This window comes from Pseudogymnoascus destructans (genome assembly GCF_001641265.1).
Source record: "Pseudogymnoascus destructans isolate 20631-21 unplaced genomic scaffold scaffold_25, whole genome shotgun sequence".
Classification (NCBI taxonomy): domain Eukaryota; kingdom Fungi; phylum Ascomycota; class Leotiomycetes; order Thelebolales; family Thelebolaceae; genus Pseudogymnoascus; species Pseudogymnoascus destructans.
The window spans coordinates 291094-312678 of NW_020167544.1; the positions used below are offsets into that span (position 1 = coordinate 291094).

General features: G+C 51.7%; 12 protein-coding genes and 1 non-coding gene across 13 annotated transcripts; 6 read left to right on the forward strand and 7 right to left on the reverse strand.

Annotated features, from left to right (window-relative positions):
* Window positions 1-211: 211 nt before the first annotated feature.
* On the forward strand, window positions 212-3091 carry VPS5 (vacuolar sorting protein). The gene is made up of 6 exons (XM_024471741.1): window positions 212-354; window positions 405-482; window positions 537-1039; window positions 1090-1470; window positions 1521-2123; window positions 2181-3091. Exons 1-6 carry the CDS (start codon window positions 318-320, stop codon window positions 2337-2339), a joined length of 1761 nt encoding a protein of 586 aa, XP_024320523.1. The 5' UTR covers window positions 212-317; the 3' UTR covers window positions 2340-3091.
* Window positions 2602-3051, reverse strand: VC83_08185 (uncharacterized protein; the record flags this gene model as incomplete). The annotated part of the gene is made up of 1 exon (XM_024471742.1): window positions 2602-3051. One exon carries the CDS (start codon window positions 3049-3051, stop codon window positions 2602-2604), a length of 450 nt encoding a protein of 149 aa, XP_024320524.1.
* Window positions 3092-4293, forward strand: VC83_08186 (uncharacterized protein). The gene is made up of 2 exons (XM_024471743.1): window positions 3092-3395; window positions 3474-4293. The coding sequence occupies exons 1-2, from the start codon at window positions 3302-3304 to the stop codon at window positions 4217-4219; spliced, it is 840 nt and encodes a 279-aa protein (XP_024320640.1). The 5' UTR covers window positions 3092-3301; the 3' UTR covers window positions 4220-4293.
* Window positions 4294-7425, forward strand: HSP90 (Heat shock protein 90). Its single transcript, XM_024471744.1, has 3 exons — window positions 4294-4834; window positions 5033-5317; window positions 5370-7425. The coding sequence occupies exons 2-3, from the start codon at window positions 5057-5059 to the stop codon at window positions 7218-7220; spliced, it is 2112 nt and encodes a 703-aa protein (XP_024320592.1). The 5' UTR covers window positions 4294-4834; window positions 5033-5056; the 3' UTR covers window positions 7221-7425.
* Window positions 7426-7721: 296 nt separating this feature from the next.
* Window positions 7722-9808, forward strand: POB3 (FACT complex subunit; the record flags this gene model as incomplete). Its single annotated transcript, XM_024471745.1, has 4 exons — window positions 7722-7935; window positions 8051-8273; window positions 8323-8831; window positions 8884-9808. Coding segments are annotated over exons 1-4 (1659 nt in total). The 5' UTR covers window positions 7722-7933.
* Window positions 9809-9839: 31 nt separating this feature from the next.
* Window positions 9840-11724, reverse strand: PHO85 (negative regulator of the PHO system). The gene is made up of 2 exons (XM_024471746.1): window positions 11358-11724; window positions 9840-11300 (listed from the first exon to the last, which is right to left on the reverse strand). The coding sequence occupies exons 1-2, from the start codon at window positions 11421-11423 to the stop codon at window positions 10410-10412; spliced, it is 957 nt and encodes a 318-aa protein (XP_024320522.1). The 5' UTR covers window positions 11424-11724; the 3' UTR covers window positions 9840-10409.
* A 176-nt stretch (window positions 11725-11900) lies between these two features.
* VC83_08190 (uncharacterized protein) lies at window positions 11901-14434 on the forward strand (the record flags this gene model as incomplete). The annotated part of the gene is made up of 4 exons (XM_024471747.1): window positions 11901-12884; window positions 12935-13248; window positions 13296-13446; window positions 13494-14434. Exons 1-4 carry the CDS (start codon window positions 12176-12178, stop codon window positions 14432-14434), a joined length of 2115 nt encoding a protein of 704 aa, XP_024320520.1. The 5' UTR covers window positions 11901-12175.
* A 282-nt stretch (window positions 14435-14716) lies between these two features.
* GLA1_1 (glycoside hydrolase 15 protein) lies at window positions 14717-16377 on the reverse strand (the record flags this gene model as incomplete). The annotated part of the gene is made up of 2 exons (XM_024471748.1): window positions 14717-15063; window positions 16323-16377. The coding sequence occupies 2 exons, from the start codon at window positions 16375-16377 to the stop codon at window positions 14738-14740; spliced, it is 381 nt and encodes a 126-aa protein (XP_024320519.1). The 3' UTR covers window positions 14717-14737.
* Window positions 16378-17058: 681 nt separating this feature from the next.
* On the forward strand, window positions 17059-17933 carry VC83_08192 (uncharacterized protein; the record flags this gene model as incomplete). Its single annotated transcript, XM_024471749.1, has 4 exons — window positions 17059-17160; window positions 17236-17346; window positions 17382-17617; window positions 17687-17933. The coding sequence occupies 4 exons, from the start codon at window positions 17059-17061 to the stop codon at window positions 17931-17933; spliced, it is 696 nt and encodes a 231-aa protein (XP_024320518.1).
* A 519-nt stretch (window positions 17934-18452) lies between these two features.
* VC83_08193 lies at window positions 18453-18588 on the reverse strand (the record flags this gene model as incomplete). Its single annotated transcript has 1 exon — window positions 18453-18588. It is a non-coding gene; the product is annotated as a tRNA-Sec (tRNA).
* Window positions 18589-19221: 633 nt separating this feature from the next.
* AMY1 (Alpha-amylase A type-1/2) lies at window positions 19222-19587 on the reverse strand (the record flags this gene model as incomplete). Its single annotated transcript, XM_024471750.1, has 1 exon — window positions 19222-19587. One exon carries the CDS (start codon window positions 19585-19587, stop codon window positions 19222-19224), a length of 366 nt encoding a protein of 121 aa, XP_024320517.1.
* Window positions 19588-20164: 577 nt separating this feature from the next.
* VC83_08195 (uncharacterized protein) lies at window positions 20165-20547 on the reverse strand (the record flags this gene model as incomplete). The annotated part of the gene is made up of 2 exons (XM_024471751.1): window positions 20165-20231; window positions 20282-20547. 2 exons carry the CDS (start codon window positions 20545-20547, stop codon window positions 20165-20167), a joined length of 333 nt encoding a protein of 110 aa, XP_024320516.1.
* Window positions 20548-20994: 447 nt separating this feature from the next.
* VC83_08196 (uncharacterized protein) lies at window positions 20995-21523 on the reverse strand (the record flags this gene model as incomplete). The annotated part of the gene is made up of 1 exon (XM_024471752.1): window positions 20995-21523. One exon carries the CDS (start codon window positions 21521-21523, stop codon window positions 21065-21067), a length of 459 nt encoding a protein of 152 aa, XP_024320515.1. The 3' UTR covers window positions 20995-21064.
* Window positions 21524-21585: the final 62 nt, after the last annotated feature.

A 21585-nucleotide genomic window follows, 5' to 3' on the forward strand; every position in this document is an offset into this window, starting at 1 on the left:
TAAGTTATTGTAGAATAAATCGTCATTATATGGAGAGCTATTTAAACAATGTAAAATCATGCAAATAAAGACCCTATAATTTTAGATATAAATGAAAATACCAGAAAAGATAAATTTACTGTATTGGTTGTAACATTTATATGCTTTTGTTTGTAGCTGTTGTCTGGATTGGCTTCTGGAGAGGTACCTCGATGAGTGACGCGCTTATCTTGGCAGCAGCCGCTGCCTCGCATACGTATGCGACCCTGCCAGAGGAACTAAGCTCCACACCTGAGAGTTCAACTGCATTCTTCCACCTCTTCAACCAACTCAACACAATGGATCTCGAAGACGGGGGATCCTCGCCATGGGGCGGTATGTCTTCTAGAGAATGTCAAGCTGCCACGATCTCTAATTTGCCACAGATGTCCCAACCCAATCCCAGACAGGTGCCAATAAGCCCAAGACTGGTGAAGACGATTCATTCAACGCGGGGCAATCAGGTAGGCTCTCTTTTCCTACCCAAACCTGGTCGCAACATGCTCATGGATTTATAGACGCTCAATCTAAGACTGCGGCCGCGCAATTATCCGAATCATCCGCAACCTCAAACGTGAAGTCGCCCGGCCGATCAAGAGGCCCCATCCGCCGTGTTGCTGCGCAAACCACTCGTCTCGAACCCCTTGACGACTCACTGGGGCCTTTGGGACCGTTAGGACCACTGGGCGACAATGGAGTGCAGGCTACATCTCCTTCGGAGCAGCCTCCGGCACCGCCTATGAAGGAGCAGGCAGTTACCCTCAACACAAGGCAGCCAGACACTGCACAGAGGGTTCGAGATGTCATGGATCCGAACTACGATGACGAGGCGCAATCTTCTCGAAAGGCTAGGATACCACCGCCAGTCCAACCCGCCCAGCCAGGCTCTGCGCGTCGCGATTTCCAGCCGAGTGTGAGCATTGAACAGGCAGCAAAACCGACATTCGATATTACGGTCGGCGATCCCCACAAAGTTGGAGACCTCACAAGCTCTCATATTGTATATCAAGTTCGGACTAAGGTATGATTTGGCTTTGATTAATCGCTGAACGGACCTGACAATTATGATAGACTACTTCTATAGGCTACAGGCAACCGGAATTCTCGGTGACTCGTAGATATAAGGACTTCTTATGGCTGTACAATACTCTGCATACAAATAACCCCGGAGTGGTCGTTCCTCCACCACCTGAGAAGCAAGCTATGGGAAGGTTTGATACAAATTTCGTGGAATCAAGGCGCATGGCATTGGAGAAAATGCTCAACAAGACCGCGGCCCACCCGACGCTACAACATGACGGTGATCTGAAGATATTCCTAGAGAGCGAGGCATTCAGTATGGATGTTAAGCACAAGGAGCGTAAGGAGCCAGTGTTGGGAGAGAGCAAGGGTATGTTCGCTGGACTGGGACTATCAGTGGGCAGTGGAAGCAAATTCGTGGAACAAGACGATGTAAGTTGTGGTATTGACCCCAATGGCATGGAATATGCTAACAAGTACAGTGGTTCCATGACAGAAAGGTGTATCTCGATGCTCTTGAAAACCAACTGAAGGCTCTCCTGAAATCAATGGACACAGTGGTAGACCAGCGGAAGGGGTTGGCAGAAGCGGCGGGTGATTTCTCTGGATCGTTGCATGCCCTTTCCGCTGTTGAACTGTCACCCACTCTGTCAGGCCCGTTAGCTGGATTGTCCGCCCTCCAGATCCGTATCAAAGAACTCTATGAACGACAGGCACAGCACGACGTGTTGACCCTTGGCATCACCATTGATGAATACATTCGCTTGATTGGGAGTATCAAGACAGCGTTTGAACAGAGACAGAAGGCATTTCATTCATGGCAATCTGCAGACATGGAAATGCAGAAGCGCAAGGCAACACAGGACAAGCTTCTACGCCAAGGCAAGACTCAACAAGACCGTTTAGTCCAGTTAAATGCAGATGTTGCAGATGGAGAAAGAAAGGTGCACCAGGCACGTTTGCTATTCGAAGACATGGGACGACTGTTAAGAACTGAGCTGGAGAGGTTTGAGCGGGAGAAGGTGGAGGATTTCAAGAGTGGCGTGGAGACATTCCTGGAGAGCGCTGTCGAGGCCCAGAAAGAGGTATATACCCCCCCCTCTCTTCTAGTGACCGAAATAGTTTACTGACATATACTTTAGCTCATCGAGCTATGGGAAACATTCTTAGTTCAACTGGATGCTGAGGACGGCGAACAACCCTACTACAAGCCACCAGCGGTCCCTCTACGCTCAGAGTCGCTTTCAGGGGAAACCCAGAATGACTCGGTGTCAGAAACGGCTCATGAGGACGAAGAATAATTTGCAAGAGGGCACTAGCATCCATTTCTGCTATAACAAGGTTGAAACAACCTTGCGAACTTCATCATTCTGCAGTCCCCAAAATGTATAGTGTACAAAGATAATACCACATCCCAACGCCTTCAAATGTCACCCCCTTCTGTCTTCCACCCTTGAATTTGTACATGGCTCCCCGAGACCTTAGTCCCATCTCTCCCAATGATCATACACTGCTCGAAAACACAGGTAGTCCGAAGTAACCGCCCGACATATGGATATCCCCTTAGTACTTGTTCCCCTTCGCAGTATGTCCCTTCATCTGATCCGGCGTAACCTGCACCCCCTTAAACCCACTAATCAAATCCATCATCGTATCCTCCTGCTCCCCCTCCGCGCTCTCCTCACCACCCTCAACATCCCATCCGCGCCCGAAGCGCTCTCGGAAGGCCCTCAGGCGTCCCGCCTCATCCTCCTCCACGTTCCGCAGACTCGCCATGCTCGGCTGCCATAACGGGTGGTTCCGCGTATCCTTCGTAGACTTGTATATCGCCGCCGGCGACGTCGTGCGCTGCGTGTATGTCGACCCGTCCGAGAGGGTGATGAGTTGCGTGAAGGTGTACGGGCGGTGCGGGCGCTTCTGCAGAGAGGCGTGGCGGACTTGGTTGCTGGCGCATGTCGAGGAGATGGGAGAGAGAGACGCGCGCCGTAAGGCGTGGGATGGGAGGGAAGCCATTGCGTTGTTGGGTTTCCGTGGATCGTTGGCCTGGTCGTGGGTGGTTATATTATAGAGTACTCCTGGGTGATGGTGGTGGTCGATATAATTATTTTGTCGCTACGGTTGCCCAGGGGAGCTTGGAGCGCGGAAATGTTTCTTGGAAACTTCAATGACAGTCTTGCTGACGGAATCCTTTTGACAGCCCGGCACTAGCAATTTGACAATTGCTGCCGCAGCGATTGTTGCTGCCCCTACCGGATCCATCGGAATGTTTCCCAATACCCCGAGGATGAGCGCGAGGCCCAGTACTGTGAAGGGGTTCTATTCCCTGTTCTATGAATGGTCAGTGGCTAATAGCCTTGGTAAGTTTCTCGCCGTTCTGGTTTATTTTAGTTTTAGCTATCCAAATTTAAAGCTCAATTTACTAATATTTCATGCAGCAAGGACGAACAGCATATGCTGTGGCTTTTCGCAAGCAATGGCCTCCTCCCAGCGCGTAGTTCAAGCGCGTAGCTTCACCTGCGCAAGTAAAAGGCAGCGTGTGAAGAGCGCTCGCCCAAACGATGAACCTCCTCTGTCAACCCACCTGCGACAAATTATGCGCAAGATGCCCCATGCTGCAGTTGTAGCTACGACCAGCACCGGCGGCCCGGCCTCCTCCTCGACCTCGAATTTTAGAGGAATGACGGTATCCTCGTTCACGACTGTGACGCTCACACCCACGCCGATTATATCATTCAATATACGCAGGCCATCTCGGACATTAGATGCAATACGCCAGTCTCGCCAATTCCTCATACATGTCCTGTCTGCTACGGAAGCTGGGGCAAATGTGGCCCATGGTTTTACAAAGGGGAATTCAACGGATGTATTCACGAACCAGCAGTTTGCTGTGTGGAATGTGGGGAGCAAATATCCTCTGCCATTACTGTCGTCGCCAGGCGTCACGAAGGTGCTGAGATGCAAGCTAAGAGACGTAGGAGAGGGTGCAGGGTTGATTGAGGTTGGTGACCACGTTCTGGTTCTGGCAGATGTGGAGAGCATCATTGAGCCGCCACCAACGAAGGATGCGGCGACCTTGGAGGATAGGGGATTGTCATATCTCGATAGAGCTTATAGAGAAGTTGGGAAGGTTATAGAAGTGCTAGACCCGGCGGAAAGTGAAGAGCTGGAGAAGCTGGGTTGAATGAACCCGGGACCAGCGTCTGCGAGACAAATAGATGTATATTATTGTTAGAATATTGGAAATAATACAAGAGTAATTTGATGTTGCCCATGTGAAGAATACTTGAAGTGGTGAGCCTCATCGATGAGACTTTTTTATTTTTTTTCGACCTGACTAGCCAAGCGTACACCGGGGCGTGGATGGATGGGTCGCGGCCCCTCAAAATGGTGTAACATCGCCACTGAAGACAGAGACAACATAATAAAGGCAGGTGAAGCTTCTTAGATTATTGAATTCGATAATATAATTAATTCACATGTAATCAACGCTCGTGAAGCTGTGATAAATTTAGATTGAAGCGTTTCTTTGTTCTTTTGGTTGCTATGCAACGGTGTGTGACGAGCCTGGCAGCCTTGCCTAAATTTCTATGGGTTTCTGCGACTTTCGCGCTACTGGTCGCTTCTGTTTCTGGGCGGTTCTGTGGATGAAAGGCAGGCAAATTCCAAAACTATTAATTAGTCCTCCGCCTCACCTCCACAACTTCAAAGCATTTTCTCTCTCAAACCATTGATACCCATTAAACCTGTCCACGAACCTGCTCTTCAATTAGCACGGTCATCCACTCTACGCCTACAAGTAAGTCTAATCACTCACCTCATCAGCTTCTGTGTGTTTGTTTTGGGGAAGAAGCTGCTTTCAGCCTCATAGTTCTCCAAAGAGTTGATCTTGGAGGCTATGGTCTGATCAGGGAGGCAAATCGGATCTCTACAAACACTTCGCCTTCACTGTGAATCCATCTATACAGGCCATCATTTCTAACATCTGCGCTTCTAGAACTATCATACATAATCGACAAATATGGCTGCCGAGACTTTCGAGTTCCAGGCTGAGATCTCCCAGCTTTTGGGCCTCATTATCAACACCGTCTACTCTAACAAGGAGATCTTCTTGAGAGAGCTTATCTCCAACGGCTCCGATGCCTTGGACAAGATCAGATATGAGTCGCTCGCCGACCCAAGCAAGCTTGACAGCGGCAAGGACCTGAGAATCGATATCATCCCCGACAAGGTCAACAAGACTCTTACCATCCAAGATAGCGGTGTTGGTATGACCAAGGCTGTAAGTACTGCATGCACACATCATATTTGCCACCAGCTAATAAATGTTTTAGGATCTCGTCAACAACCTGGGTACGATCGCCCGTTCAGGAACCAAGCAGTTCATGGAGGCTCTGACTGCCGGTGCTGATGTTTCCATGATTGGTCAATTCGGTGTTGGTTTCTACTCTGCGTACCTCGTTGCAGACCGTGTTACCGTCATCTCGAAGAACAACGACGATGAGCAGTACATGTGGGAGTCCGCCGCTGGTGGAACTTTCACCCTTACCCAAGACACCGAGGGCGAGCCACTCGGCCGCGGTACCAAGATCATCCTGCACCTTAAGGATGAGCAGACCGACTACCTCAACGAGGCCAAGATCAAGGAGGTTGTCAAGAAGCACTCCGAGTTCATTTCTTACCCAATCTACCTTCACGTCGAGAAGGAGACCGAGACCGAGGTCCCAGATGAGGAGGCCGAGGAGTCCAAGGAGGAGGAGGGAGATGACAAGAAGCCAAAGATTGAGGAGGTAGATGATGAGGAGGATGAGAAGAAGGAGAAGAAGACCAAGAAGGTCAAGGAGACCAAGATCGAGGAGGAGGAGCTCAACAAGCAAAAGCCTATCTGGACCCGCAACCCATCAGACATCACCCCTGAGGAGTACGGTGCGTTCTACAAGTCCCTCTCCAACGACTGGGAGGACCACCTTGCTGTTAAGCACTTCTCCGTCGAGGGTCAACTTGAGTTCAAGGCCATCCTCTTCGTTCCAAAGAGGGCCCCATTTGACCTCTTCGAGACCAAGAAGACCAAGAACAACATCAAGTTGTACGTTCGCCGCGTCTTCATCACTGATGATGCCACCGATCTTATTCCAGAGTGGTTGAGCTTCGTCAAGGGTGTTGTTGACTCTGAGGATCTCCCTCTCAACCTGTCCCGTGAGACTCTCCAGCAGAACAAGATCATGAAGGTCATCAAGAAGAACATCGTCAAGAAGACCCTTGAGCTGTTCCAGGAGATCGCCGAGGACAAGGAGCAGTTCGACAAGTTCTACTCTGCCTTCGGCAAGAACATCAAGCTTGGTGTCCACGAGGATGCCCAGAACCGTGGCGCCCTTGCCAAGCTCCTCCGCTACAACAGCACCAAGACAGGTGATGATGACCAGACCTCGTTCGCTGACTACATCACCCGCATGGGCGAGCACCAGAAGAACATCTACTACATCACTGGTGAGAGCTTGAAGGCTGTTCAGAAGTCGCCTTTCTTGGACTCCCTTAAGGCCAAGGGCTCCGAGGTTCTCTTCCTCGTCGACCCAATTGACGAGTACGCCATGACTCAGCTCAAAGAGTTCGAAGGCAAGAAGCTTGTTGATATCACGAAGGACTTCGAGCTTGAGGAAACCGATGAGGAGAAGGCCGAGCGCGAGGCTGAGGAGAAGGAGTACGAGAGCACCGCCAAGGCCCTGAAGAACATCCTCGGCGACAAGGTCGAGAAGGTTGTTGTCAGCCACAAGCTGGTTGGCGCTCCTTGCGCTATCCGCACTGGCCAGTTCGGTTGGTCCGCCAACATGGAGCGTATCATGAAGGCCCAGGCCCTCCGTGACACCTCCATGAGCTCTTACATGTCTTCCAAGAAGACCTTCGAGATCTCCCCCAAGTCCCCAATTATTAAGGAGTTGAGGAAGAAGATCGAGGCTGACGGCGAGAACGACCGCACCGTCAAGTCCATCACCCAGCTTCTGTTCGAGACCTCCCTTCTCGTCTCCGGCTTCACCATTGAGGAGCCAGCTGGATTCGCCGACCGCATCCACAAGCTTGTCTCCCTCGGACTCCAGGTTGACGAGGAGCCAGAGGTTGAGGGTGAGGCCGCGACTGAGGCCGGCGCCACCGACGCACCTGTCGAGAGCGCCATGGAGGAGGTCGACTAGATATGTGTACAACATCCAAAGGATTTGCGGAGTTGACGGTTGGTTTTACGCGATAGTCACTTCATGCATCGACTCTTTTTACTTTTTCGTGTTACGCATCTCACGACAGTCTCCGAGGGTTAATAAACGTGGTGCTTTGCTTCTTTGGTGTGTTCTAAACGGGACAGGCTGGCAGATAAAAGAGCAAAATAAATGAAATACGGTTTCTACTTTACTTGATATCTGAACTTGCAGTGAAATATGTGAATGTCAAAACTATAATAACAAGTAAATTTAAGGGTAATATGGCTAGCACCAACTTGCAATGCTCTCTCTACCTTCCCAACATACTCTCATCCACATAATAAGATTGGTTTTTGAGGAGGTAAGTGAGGAGAGAGCCCGTTCAAAGGGATCAGGCTGTGGCGTCGGGAGGTACATATAGTAGAAGTATTGAGGCATAGGTGAAAATGACATTCCGTCAATTAGTCGCTCACAGCAGTTCTTATATCATCTTAGTGACTAAATTTGAATTTCCGATGTAGTCTATCTAACGTGGCGCTACCTTTTTAAATTGCTCCTCTCGCCGTCGCGTCGTCGCGTGTGGTAGCGGTCAACTTTACGCGAAATCCGACGACCTTCAGATTCTTGCCTCATAATCCTTGACATAGCTCCAAGTCAAACCTCTCAACTACCACCCAACTCCGTCACAAAGATTTCGCCACTTTATCATCATGTATGTATTTTTTGCAACAAGCTTCACATTGCCAGCCTCAAGCTCAATTTGGAAATTGCCTGCCCATTTCATGGTGAATTCAGGAAGTGCCTAGCTAACCACGCTGCGATTGTAGGGAGAGCTTCGACAACATCTACCTTGACCTCTCGAAAGATTCGGGCAAATGCAGATTCGCTGAGAATGGCTTTGGCTGGAAGCCTTCGGGCGGTGGCGATACCTTCACGCTTGATCGCTCAAACATCGGTGGCGCACAGTGGAGCAAGGCATCCAAAGGGTTCGAAGTGAAGATTCTACAGCGCAATTCCGGCGTTGTGCAGCTGGATGGCTTCCAACAAGATGTGAGCCTCACAGTCATCACAATTGGCGCACCCTCTAACCTATGTACAGGACTTCGACCGCCTGACGAAAGTATTCAAGAACTGGTACAGCACGAACCTCGAGACGAAGGAGCACGCATTACGAGGATGGAACTGGGGCAAGGCGGAATTCGGAAAGGCGGAATTGGCATTCAACGTGCAGAACAGACCTGCGTTTGAGATCCCCTACTCGGAGATCTCGAATACGAATTTGGCTGGGAAGAACGAGGTGGCGGTTGAGTTCTCGTTGCCGGCTGGTGGCGATGAGGGCGCAAACGGAAGCTTGGGTGGTGCGAAGGGGAAGGGGAAGAAGGCTGGCGCGGGGAAGGATCAGTTGGTTGAGATGCGCTTCTATATTCCTGGCACGACTACCAAGAAGGAGACGATGGAAGATGGAGAGGCGCCGAGTGATGCGGAGGATGAGGAGGAGCAGAATGCGGCAAATCTCTTCTATGATACCCTGATGGAGAAGGCGGAGATCGGAGAGGTTGCTGGTGACACATATGCGACATTCTTGGATGTGCTGCACTTGACGCCTAGGTATGTTATATTCTTGCACTGTTGAAGGCGGTAACTAATATGTTATCAACAGAGGCCGTTTCGATATCGACATGTACGAATCGTCCTTCCGCCTACGCGGTAAGACATACGACTACAAGATCCAATACGAAGCTATCAAGAAGTTCATGATCCTCCCCAAGCCCGACGAGCTGCATTTCATGATCTGCATCGGTCTCGACCCGCCGCTGCGCCAGGGCCAGACCCGCTACCCCTTCCTAGTGATGCAGTTCAAGAAGGACGAGGAGGTGACAATCGACCTTAACATGACCGAGGAGCTGCTCAAGGAGAAATACGAAAACAAGCTCGCCCCCCACTACGAGCAACCCCTCCACCAAGTCGTCACCCAAGTCTTCCGCGGCCTAACCGGCAAGAAAGTCAACCAACCCGCCAAAGACTTCCTCAGCCACCACCAACAATACGGCATCAAGTGCTCCATCAAAGCCGCCGAGGGCTTCCTCTACTGCCTCGAGAAAGCCTTCATGTTCGTCCCCAAGCCCGCCACCTACATCGCCTACGACTCCGTCAGCTCGATCACGCTCTCGCGCGTCGGCGGCGCCATCTCCGCCAGCCGCACCTTCGACATCGCCATCCACCTCAAGGGCGGCGCGGGCGACAGCCAGTTCAGCAACATCAACCGCGAGGAGCAGAAGCCGCTCGAGGAGTTCTTCAAGGTCAAAGGGCTGCGCGTCAAGAACGAGATGGATGAGGATACGTCGATTCTTGCGGCTGCGCTGGGTGGGGAGGATCTGGCGAGCAGTGATGAGGATGTTGTGGCGGCGCGCGCGGATCGCGGGAGTGCGGAAGAGGATGAGGAGAGCGCGGATGAGGACTTTAGGACGGATAGTGAGAGTGATGTCGCGGAGGAGTATGATGAGGAGCATGAGAGTAGTGGGAGTGGGAGTGGGGCAGGGAGTGATGCGGAGGAGGAGAGGCCGACGAAGAAGAGTAAGCACTGAGGGGGGGGGATGCATGGGTTTATGGGGTGGGATTGTGGATGGCGTTCCGGATGGGGGGGGATCTCGCTATGGGAAGATAGGTGAATCCGTAGGCATAAAGGCAAAATATGGGGGATATACGAGGGATGTTAATGATACCTCTATCTTCAGTCTTTGCTTTGAATACAGCTGTGATTAATACAAGTGGATGAGAATGGTGATTCCTGAGCGCATCAACCACAATCACATTTTTTTTCCGAACCTTGTAGCGAGAGTAGATGGGACAACTCCTATATTTCGCAAGCCACTCAAACCCCCCACCCCCACTCCATAAACCCGATCCCCAACGTCTACCAAGAACCCCTAGTCCCTGATCCTGCTCGCAACACCAACGCCTGTAGATGCAAATAGACGTATCGCCATCGTCATTGAGCCTCTCTTCACGGCCGTTTATCCATCCTTCTCTGATACAGTACCTTCTACGTCGGAACCCTGAGCATTGCCTGTCTCTCTCTTTATCCTATCGGGGTGTATCTCTGGTTTTTTGTCTTCTCGGCCACTGTTGTATCCTCTCCCATACTTTTGTCACTGTTTACATAATAGCACCAGCCCCCACCGCACCTCAGTAATTCTCATACCCGCTCTGGCCCTGCGTATACCTCCCCGCCGGCTGCCCCGCCGGCTGCCTTGGCTGATTCAGATCCGCGAACCACGGGTGCTGCAGGGCATCATGGGCGCTAACCCTCAGCTCCGGACGCAGCTGCAACATGCGCTGCAGCAAGTCAATACCACTCGGGTCGATCTGCGGCAGGATGGCGCGCAGGTCCTGCGTGTTGAAGACCTGGAGATTCGGCTTGTACTCGGAGAACTGGCTAATGCCCGGCCACGAGCGCTCGGAGGGCGTGCCCATGATGCGGAAGATGCGGACCAGCTGGTCCTCGTTGGTCGTGCCGGGGAACAGCGGACGGCCCGTGTACATCTCCGCCATGATGCAGCCGGCGGACCAGATGTCGATGCTGGTGTTGTAGGTGCGCGAGCCGAGGAGGACGTCGGGGGCGCGGTACCACAGCGTCACGACCTCGTTGGAGAAGGTGTTGACTGGGATGCCGAAGGCGCGGGCGAGTCCGAAGTCGCCGAGCTTGAGCTGGCCCTTGGCGTTGATGAGGAGGTTTTGCGGCTTCAGGTCGCGGTGCAGCACGCGGTTGGTGTGGCAGAAGTCGATGCCCTTGAGCAGCTGGTGCATGAAGGACTTGACGGTGACGGGGTTGAGGGCGCCGCGGTCGCCGGTCGTGTCCATGTACCGCTTCAGATCGGTGTCCATGTACTCGAAGACGAGCATGAGCTTGCTCTCGGTGTGGATGACATCGTGGAGGGAGAGGATGTTGGGGTGCTTCAGCTCCTTCATCAGGGAGATCTCGCGGATCGCTGTGGAGGGTGTGCCTTCTTCCGAATCGAGGTGGATCTCTTTGAGGGCTACGAGCTCGCCGGTCTGGCGGTTACGCCCTTTGAAGACCTGCGCATGTTAGCTGAGGCTCGCGGTGGCGACTGGAGGTGGGGTCGAGGCGCATACCGTGGCATAGGTTCCCTCTCCTAGCTTCTCCAGCTGCTGGAAGGAGCTGGGATTCCGCTTGTCCATGGTTGCGGTGAGGGCTTCGGAGTCGAGATATGGACGCTGATGGTGCTGCCTTGTTGGAGGGCGTCTCTTGCCGGGGGGAGAGGGAGGAAAGGTGCGGAAGTTGGCGCCGCAGTGTAGCGTGGATCGAAGAGGAGGAGGACGACGCCGTGGTTGAGGATGGCCAGTATGGAGACTGGACGACGGGTTTATCAACCAAAGAATAGCGCTGAGTTTGCCGCCGTTGGGATAAGATGTACAGTACGGGATCAGTAAGGGATCAGTACGGGATCAGTACGTGTGTGGTTGATTGGAAGAGGGGGAGTGGGATGATGAGTGGGATGGGTGGGAGGCGAGGCCACGCTTGACCTATTTAGGCTAGATAGCATTGGGTCGCAGCCTTCCGGTCTTTGATAAGGCTGTGATTGGCTCTGATAGGCTGTGATAGGCTGACACGGCGGGGTCAAGTGGTGCGTTGTACCTTGAGTGGTACTCCTCTGTGACTGGTCACAGCTATTCACCCGCATAACTGATCATACGTAGTTACCTTGATGGTACATCCCAACGGTCTAGTAATAGAGATCGTCGTGATGGTCTGAATATATCCTACACGTATCTCGTGCCTACCTGCAACGCCTACCTACAACTCAACATCTCCGCTACCTGATTCAGCTTCTGGTCTTCATAAATACAACTCTCTGGCGTGATATGACCAGCCCTAACGTTGCTCTGCCTGTGCCTGTGAATACGACTACCTCGGACACCCCCCCCCCAACATGCGGCCCATACCTGGCGATGATGCCTTCTCCTCCCGCTCCCGGACATCCAGCGACGACGGTGATAAGGCCACTCCGCTCGCACGACCAGATCAACCACCGATGACCTTCTTCCTAGCCGACGAGAAGTCCATGGAAGCTTCGCTTGACAGATCTGTCTCAAACAGCTCCAATCAGCGCCATCTCCGCGATCACCTCAAGCGAAGCAACTACGGCGTTGAGAGCATCGAGACGATAGCGTCACAAGACAGTTACGACCAAGATACCACTGACGAGGGCCGGAATACCCGAAGCCGCGGCAAGAAATTCAACATGAGCAGGACCAGCTCCGAAGGCCTTGCTGGCTCATACTCTCCCTCGAGCGTGTCCTCCCCAGACGTCACTAGGAACACTTCACCATCCGAGCCACGGCGAACCCTACCAAATACAGCACCACTCTCAGCAACACCCTCCTTTCTCGAGTCACCCATGTTAGGCTCAACATTCCCCCACACACGACAACCGTCTGAGATTGACTTCCTGACCGACGACGGTGGGAGCCAGGCTATAGTTTCAAGTGGAGACGAGGACACCCAGTCACCGGATGTCATGGAAGGCAGCAGCAGCTCACAGCTGGTAATGCCGAGCTTGCAAATGCCCAGCAGGAGGCCGTTTACGGACAAGGGAAAGGATATGGGGAGGCTCAAGATCCTGATCGCTGGCGACTCTGGTATGTCTTTCACGTTGTGCCCAAGGTGAATAATTACTGACTTGATATAGGAGTGGGAAAGACATCCCTCATTAAGTCTATTGTGCAGAGCTGCTCCGACATTGTGTATGTCGACCCTCTCGAATCCATACCATTAACCGCGTCTGAGGCGGTGAGGAACTCCAGGCGGAAGTCTAAGGATACGCTGCGTACACACTCAACCACAAAAATCACAGAAGTATTTGCAAGCACGAGGGCATACCCAAGCTGGTGGTCAGAATCTGAAGATTCCAAGATTCTTCGAAGGAGGAGAAGCATGGGTGATACAGTGCTGGAACGCAACCTCTGCTTTGTTGATACGCCGGGTTATAGTGGTGGGATATCTGTGAGTATCATTATCTTTCCATATCGAGCACAACTGACTTCTAGTAGAGCATGGAATGCATCACTCCCGTTATGGATTACATCCAGTCTCAATACGAACGTACCGTCTCAGCAGACCTTTCTGACGGAGAATTAATCAGCATGCTAAGTGGTGGTGGAGGGTCTCAAATCGATGCCGTTTTCTATGTTATCAATAGAAGTGAGTACCCCTCCAAAAAAACATTCGTGCTTTGCTAACAGAAGTAGACATAAAACCCGTAGACATCGAGTACCTCCGCCGCCTCTCCCAATTCACCAATATCATCCCCCTTCTCGCCCAAGCCGACGCCCTCTCAACCGAGCAGCGCGAGCACCTCAAATCCCGCCTAGCAAGCGACCTCGAAGCCGCCAACATCCGCCCCCTCTCCCTCAACATCGCCGAAAGCGGGCTCCCCCACCCCGGCATCTCAACCCCCTATGCCGTCTCCTCCCTTCCCTCCGACGACCGCGAGACCATGGATGCCAGCCTCCTAATGTCACCAGACTACATCCAACCCCTCGTCCCCACCGACCTCCCCGCCCTAATCGCCCACGTCTTCCACCCCTCCGCAATCTCCTATCTCCGCCACCACGCCTCCCTCAAACTAGTCCGCCACCGAAAATCAGCCCACTCTTCCATCTCCTCCATCCCTCGCTCCCTCCCCGCCCCGATTCAGCCATCAAATATACTCAGCCCCCCACTCGGCGCAGCAAACACCTTCGCTCTAGCCCGCATCGCCGACCACTCTCAGCGCGAAGAGCGCCTTGCCCACATCCGTCTTAGCACATGGGCTGCAGACCTCCAGCGCAGCATCGCCAACGAGCGGGCGCGCTTCGAGGCGCTGGCGCGTGGCGAACGCGCTGTGTGGCTCACGCAGCGGCTTGGAGAGTGCGTCGCTGACGGAACGCTGGTGGCTGTTTCACGCCCCGGACGAGGGAGGGCGGGGAAGTCGGAGGGGAGGAGGAGGGTGATGCATCGTGTTGGGAGGGGGAGGGAGGATCCGTTGGGCTTGTTGGGGGTACATGACCGTGTGGGCGAGGCGGTGTGGGTTGTTGTTAGGGTGGTGAGTGGGGTGGGGGTTGTGGGTGCTATTGCGTTTTGGGCGTTGAGGGGGTGGAGGGGGGAGGAGGGATGGGGAGTTGGGTGGGAGGGGTTGATTGACTGGTAGATCGGGTGTTTTATTGGAGGCTAGATTGGGGTTTGGTAGAGTGGTGGGTTTTGGATATGAGATGGGGGATGGGGGACTGGAGGAGTATGCAGCTTGCGTATTTGGGGGTTTGGAGTTTATCGGGTGGGGGGATGGGATATCACTTCACTACTCTGTTTTCTCGAGTCGGCTATGCCGCATTGCTGGAGCCGTTTTGTTTATTGGGGGGTATAGGTATTTAGTATTCTAGTTCATAAAGAAATCAACATAAACAAAAAACAGTCTATAATATAACAGTGGTGTTTCATAACCGGGTAACTTCTCTCAAATAATCTTCGGGACCGCACCCCTGCGTCTATCAGTAGCCGTCAAGAACGATGCATAAGACCACGTAAGATCCACCGCCGACAGCGGCGCGCCATCATGCCTCCCAAACTGCTCCGCTAGAGATCCATCTGCTGGAGTATACTTCTGCACAATCACCACGAAGCCATCAGCGTACGTCTTCACCGCGGCCGTGGAGTTGGCGGAGTAGCTTCCCACGGCGGCGGTGGAGTAGAGGTCTTTGAAAAAGGGGAGCGAGGTCTCGCTGGGGCCCTCCCCAGGCTTCGGTGAAGGGGCTGAGGCTTCTGTTCTGGTGCGCCAAGAGACTGATTATGGTGATCGGGGATTTACATACTAAATTAGCTGTATATCTCCGTTACTCTCAACAGCGTGGTCGTGGTTAGCGGGGCGTGGGGCGTGCGTGCTGCCCCTTGTTAGTCGGCAGGCAGGGATCTTATTGATCGGCAGCTGGGGACACCCTGACCGTATATGCGGGGATGAGGTGACGTGCCGATCTAAAGCCGCATAGGACCCAAGCGAGCAGGACTGGGCAGGAACTGATATGATACTGGAGAAGAGGGCCCGAAGCTTCGGCCCTTTACTCGTCACGTTTGTAGGCCCCTTTGAAACGGTATTATTTTGTCGGAAGTGGCTGGAATTTCCTCTTCTGTATTCTAATAAAGCCAAGAACATCGCACATCCTCTTAAACAAACCCTCTATCGGTCCTGCATCGGCCCATGGGTGCCCTACTCCGATGGTCAGTTAGCCTTTTGCTGTGCATTCTAAATTTGATGGTGGCGTTTCGGATAGTGGGTTCGTTTTCCTAGCCGCCTAATCGTTGGTGTTCGCACCGACCACCTTAAAAATGAGAAGGATGGCGAACGAAAAGGAAAACAGAGAGAAAGCATGAAAATGATATTGTTGAATTATTAGATGTCCAACTGATCTTCCTCATTAACATTTTTCGTCGCGGTAACATTGTTGGAACTACGTTCCTAGATGTACGCTGCACAGTGTAGATTGTATACTGGCTATATGTATATATAGGGCTTCGCACCGGTCGGGCACGAACCCAACCCATTTATATTCGTGGTGTTGAGGCCCGCAAAGCCGAGCTTTCAAGAAAGCGGCAGGTTACCCAGTTGTTAAAAGCAAAGCAGGAGGTGCCTCCTGATTTACTTAATCCAATTCCTGATGCTGAGAAAATTGCGCAAGAGTCAGAGATTCAAGAAGAAGCCAATATTCAATTGATTTCAACAATGGGATGGTCGGGATCACAGGTAGACGACGACGATGAGACTGGATTTATAAGATTTAGTGGTTTGGACGAGGACATATTTATAGACAGGACAGAAGAGAATTTGGATTCACGGTTGTTTTAAAGTGAGAATAGCGTCAATTTTATTTAATAATTTAATCACTTAACTGGTTGTATAACTTAGTTGTTTAGACAGTGGTTATATTAGATTCTACATACTAATGATATCTGGCTGGCTGGATGCAATTTCGCTTTCCGGATGCACTTCGCTTTCGCCGACCACCTGTAAGGTGGTCGGTGCGAACACCGACGATTAGCCCGCATACGTATGGGATAGATCATCCGTGGAAGAGGGACAAGCTTCAGGGCAGTGTGCACCATTGTTGCATGAAATGATGCGGGCGCTCGTCGGCGATGCAAAATCCTGGTATGTCTCTAGCCGAGAGATCGTCGCGGGCCATCATCCGATGACGGCACCCCATGCTGGTGTCTCGCGTCTTTTTATATTGGCTGCTGATCGTGCTCTTGTCTTGTGCTATATTTTTTCCTGATCGGAATTTGATTGACATTTGTGGGACCCTCTATTAAGGGCTGAAAGCTGGGGTTGTTAACGTGATGAGTGCCACCATATTTGCTGCTTTTCGATGGATGGGTTTGCGAGTTTGCACTGGCAGCGGTCTATCGTTGCAAATTTATGAGAGGAAGAAATGGACGACGCCGATCAAATATGTTTGAAGGTGGTTGAGATAGTTATAAAGAGAGAAACAATCCCACATATGTCAACCCAGCCCATAGTCAGGATTTTTCTCACCTGACACACCTTGTCCAAACAGTTGCAAAGAATGTGTTTTCTGGATGGTCTAACTATCGTATTTCAGGAGAAGAGCTACTGTTATATGCATGATTGTATTGTTCCAGGCTCTTCCAGAAATCTCCAAGCAGACAAAGACCAAAGACCTGTCACAGCTCACCACTGAACAAAGCCAGCGAAAGTGAGAGAAGCGTGAGAGAAGCTTCTCAACAACAACACAAACTCGCAAATCCATCCATCGAAAAGCAGATATGGTGGCATTCATCACGTTAACTGCCCTCAGCCTAGCTACATCTGTCTACGGACATGGCTACCTCGTTGTCCCCGAAAGTCGTACTGGCCTTGGCCACGAGGTGCCTACTATACCACTCCTCGATATGAGTTGCTGGACGTGCCAAAAGTAAATTGTTAGCTGATCTCCATACTAGGCCAACTTAGATTCATATACGGAGTGTACCATCCTCGAGCCTGTATCAGCCTGGCCTGATCTCACCACTGCCTCAGTCGGAAGGAGCGGGCCCTGTGGCTATAATGCCCGCGTTAGTTCGACTACAACCAGCCATCTGACAACTAGGGCAAGTCTCCCGTCGCGACTTATGCGCCGGGCGACATCGTCAATGTGCAGTGGTGCGTAGACGCCAACGGGGATCATGGTGGCATGTTCAGTTACCGCATCTGCCAAGACCAGACCATTGTCGACAAGTTCCTAGATGCAAGCTACCTACCTACCCACGAAGAGAAGCAGGCCGCAGAGGTCTGCTTCCAGGCTGGTACACTGGATTGCACTGATGTCTCGGGGCAGGACTGCGGGTACAACCCCGATTGTGCGTCCGGGGAGGCCTGCTACCGCAACGACTGGTTTACATGAAACGGCTTCAGTGCCGGCGACCAGACCAATTGCAAGGGTGTCGATAACGTGGCACTCAACTCGTGCTATACGTCGATTGCAGGTGGCTATACCGTACCTAAGAAGATCAAGATCCCCGACTATAGCTCCGAGCACACCCTCCTCTCTCTACGTTGGAACTCTTTCCAGACAGGGCAGGTATACCTCACCTGCTCTAATATTGCCATCTCAGGCAGCTCGCCAGGCAATGGAACGAGCAACTCAACTACCGGAGCGTAATATGGCAGCCGACGGAGGATCAAGGGTGCCTTAGACGTGCGTAGACTCCCAACTACAAGGAAGCCTCGCACAAAGGATACCGTGGCGTGTTCACGGTTACTATATCTGTGTAGATACTAGAAATTATAAATATTGGCCCCTTAGAGGATATAAATTTATTGACGCTACTGAGTTATCCCTAATGCTATATATGTGACTGCTAGTACACAACAACCCTTGGCGATGCACAGAAGATGTCTCCATTGCTATGTTTGAAAATAGACCACCATCATCATATGGTAGATGAAAGCTCTATCCCTTGCACATAATCACTACATATACTTAATATTTATGCGGCACTCTTGCAACTCGAGTCCAGCTTGAAGTCATTGGGCGTGGCTAAGCTAGAGCGTTATGCTCTTTTTATAAGAGTGCATTTGGCACGCGGGTTCAACTCCAAGATAATACATTGCACGCCGATGTCCCCCCACCAACTTCCAAAAAGCGGTCCAAAAAATGTAAAAAAAAGCCCAAAAAATAATGGTCTGATCCAGGATCGAACTGGAGATCTCCGCTGATTCTCATCCGCAAACCCGCAAGTATCCAAGGGGTTTGAGTGCCGGAGGCCCAAAATCGGAAGTTGAGAAGCGGTGTCTTACCACTACACCATCGGACCTTTGGAATTAAAGGGTAGCCGCTTGAACTGATACATATAGTTCATCCGGACGCTTATGGAAGTGGCTGGAGCCTTAGGAACCAGTCCCCCCTCCCTCCCCCTCCTCAAGCAAGCGGGAAGCCAGCTCGGTGGCTGCACGCTTGCCTCGGGGGGAAGCTGGTTCCTGAGAGTCTGTTATAAGAGCAAATGCTAGAAAATTCGCCATTTATATATTTCTGTCTAAGTGTTCTAGCCTATATCGTGCTTACAATACCACCGGAGGCTCAAAATTTTCTCGTAATGCTGATGAGATGAGCCGCCAACGATCTGACCTAGATCTTATTTGATCAAATAGTTTGAAGCTCCTCAATATATATACAAACTATGGTAAATACAAGGGCCATCTCCAAACTCTCTTCAATGGTGTAAGCTTTAAGGACATAAGCTGCCATTGTTCTGCGTTTGTAAACGCGCCGGAGCCGCCAACCGTCGCCGTAGCGCAGTCCAGGAGATCAACAACTATGTCTCCAGAAGAAAACTGCGACCCTGTGACGCTGAAGCTGTCGCTGGTGCCCGCGGCACCGACATTTGACACCACCGCCACGACGGGTCCACGCTGCAGGGCCATGTATTCGTTTGAAGTGCCAAGGACTGCTACATTAGACGAGAAATAGGTAGCCTTATCAGTAACATTCGAGGCTTCTTGATCTCGTGTAGTTGTGCAATGTACTTGTACAGTGTCGTGTCAGTGTTGTAACCGCTAGTCCAGAGCGTTTCGAGGTTGTTTGGGTCAACTGCACTGGTGAATCGCTGCTCAAAGCCGTAGTAGACCATCGGAATTCCAGAAGTGAACATCAGGAATGTCACTGCGTTTTTGTCTCTGACCTCATCGTCGCTGGACTGGCTTGCAATGCGCGGCTGGTCGTGGTTATTGAGGAAGTTCGTCAGGACATTAACGTTGGAGAAGGATGATGCTTCAGTGCTAATCATTGCTGCGAGACCATCGAAGCTTCCGCCCATAAAGGATCTGATGAGATCGTACTAGAGCGGGTAATTGATTGCGCTATTGAGTGGGCCTTGATATCCCGGGACGTATGCGGGGTCCCCATCCAAGGCCTCTCCTGTCACAAAGACACCAACGGCCTCCTGGAACTGAGTAAGGTATTCTTTTGGTACGTGCTTGACTGTATCAAGACGGATGCCGTCGATGCTATAGTTGCTGACAAGGTCAATGACACTATCAACTAGAGCTCCGAAGATGGATGCGTCTTCGGAATTGACATCAGGTAGGCGTAGTCACAACCCAGCAATTCTTGATGGACGATTGGCTCGTGTAGTCAATCGTACAAGGTGGATGGAACGCTGACGCGGCATTGAACGGCGAAGGGTATGCACTGTAGTCTACAGAGCCTGACTCCTGATTTGCTCCGAAGTGATTGATTACAACGTCGACCATCAGTGACATGCCGCGGCCCATCGAGAGCATTCCAAGGCTCTTAAGGTCATCTGTAGTGCCGAAGTGGTCCCTGAGCGTGTAATGATTATCAGCCCAATCCATCTTGAACGTTAGAATAACTTCGTGGATAGAGAGTGCGGGTTAGAAGTAGAACGCACATCCATGATACGCATAGCCGGCAGGAGTACTCCCGTCGATGTTATGAACGCTAATACAGTGTTAGTCAACTGCTATTTGGGCGGATACAAGAGACGTTACACTGGAGAAATCCAAACTGCCTCAAACCCCATTCCTTGGATGTAATCAAGCTTATTCTCTAGCCCCTTCCACGTACCACCGCAGTAGTCAGTGATCCCACAACTTGGGGAAGAGCCATCGGTCGTTGCAAATCGGTCAGTCAGGACCTGGTAAATGTATAGTTCACGCCATTCTGCGGCGGTCTTTGCGGCTGCGATGGGGAGGAAGGAGATGGCCGCGAGGAGCAGGCTCGCCGGTTGGGTTGCCGGAAACAAATTTGAATGCATGTCGATAATTATTTGATCTCAAGCACGGCGTACAGAATGAAGAGACACGGAAAGTGGTCGCCATCGGCCTCATTTATAGATATCCAAACCACCCCCAGCGACAGGGAAAGTCAATCACGATCTACATAGGTTCAAGGTGAGAAATGTGCACAATGTGAAAGGGGCAACATACTGCGGAGATTTATGCGGGTTAGCCCCGGATTAAGTGGATGTGCGGGGAAATAATCTGTAACATGGTGGTCCAACTTGTGACCGGCCATTCTCTCATGGCATTAAATCTGATTGACACAGTCGTCACCGGGCCGTTCTTTGACCCTGACCACATTCACAAGCTAGAGACTATACAAGAAACAAATAAAAAAGATAGTACAATATCTTCCTGTTTTATATTTCGCCGTTTATTAGTATTTTTAAAGCTAGTGCAGAATGACGTATATGTAAATAGTTCTCATTGAGTGGAGTGTGTCCAGAATGAAGGCTGTCTGTGTAATTATATATCCAGGCACAAGACAAGCCCTCAGCATGTGAAATCAACGCAATTCACCACAAAATCTTCCTCAAAGTACCTCCAAGACGGCTCTAATATCCAACCCCCTACCAAGCAGTATGCCCCCCATCGATCCTCAAATTCCCTCCTGTCATCCACCCACTGCAGCTCGCCATAAGAAACACCCCCCTCTCCGCCCAAATCACCCGGCTTCCCCAACCTCCCAAGCATGTTCTTCCCCGCCCACCCATCTCTCCGCTCCGGAATCTTCTCAAAAAGCTCCTCCACCATCTGCGTCACCACATAACCAGGGCTAATCGTATTAACCCTGATCCCCTCCTTCCCCAACTCTGCCGCCAAACTACGCCCCAGCTGTTGCACCCCAGCCTTCGACGCATTGTATGCCGCGCAGGGTAACCCACGGTTCGCGATCGTTTCACTCATCGAGGCGATCAGAGCGATCGAACCCGGCGTGCCGTGTGTCAGCATGGCGCGCGCGACGGCCTACGCGGAGCACATCACGCCGGTGATGTTCACAGCCAGGACGCGGT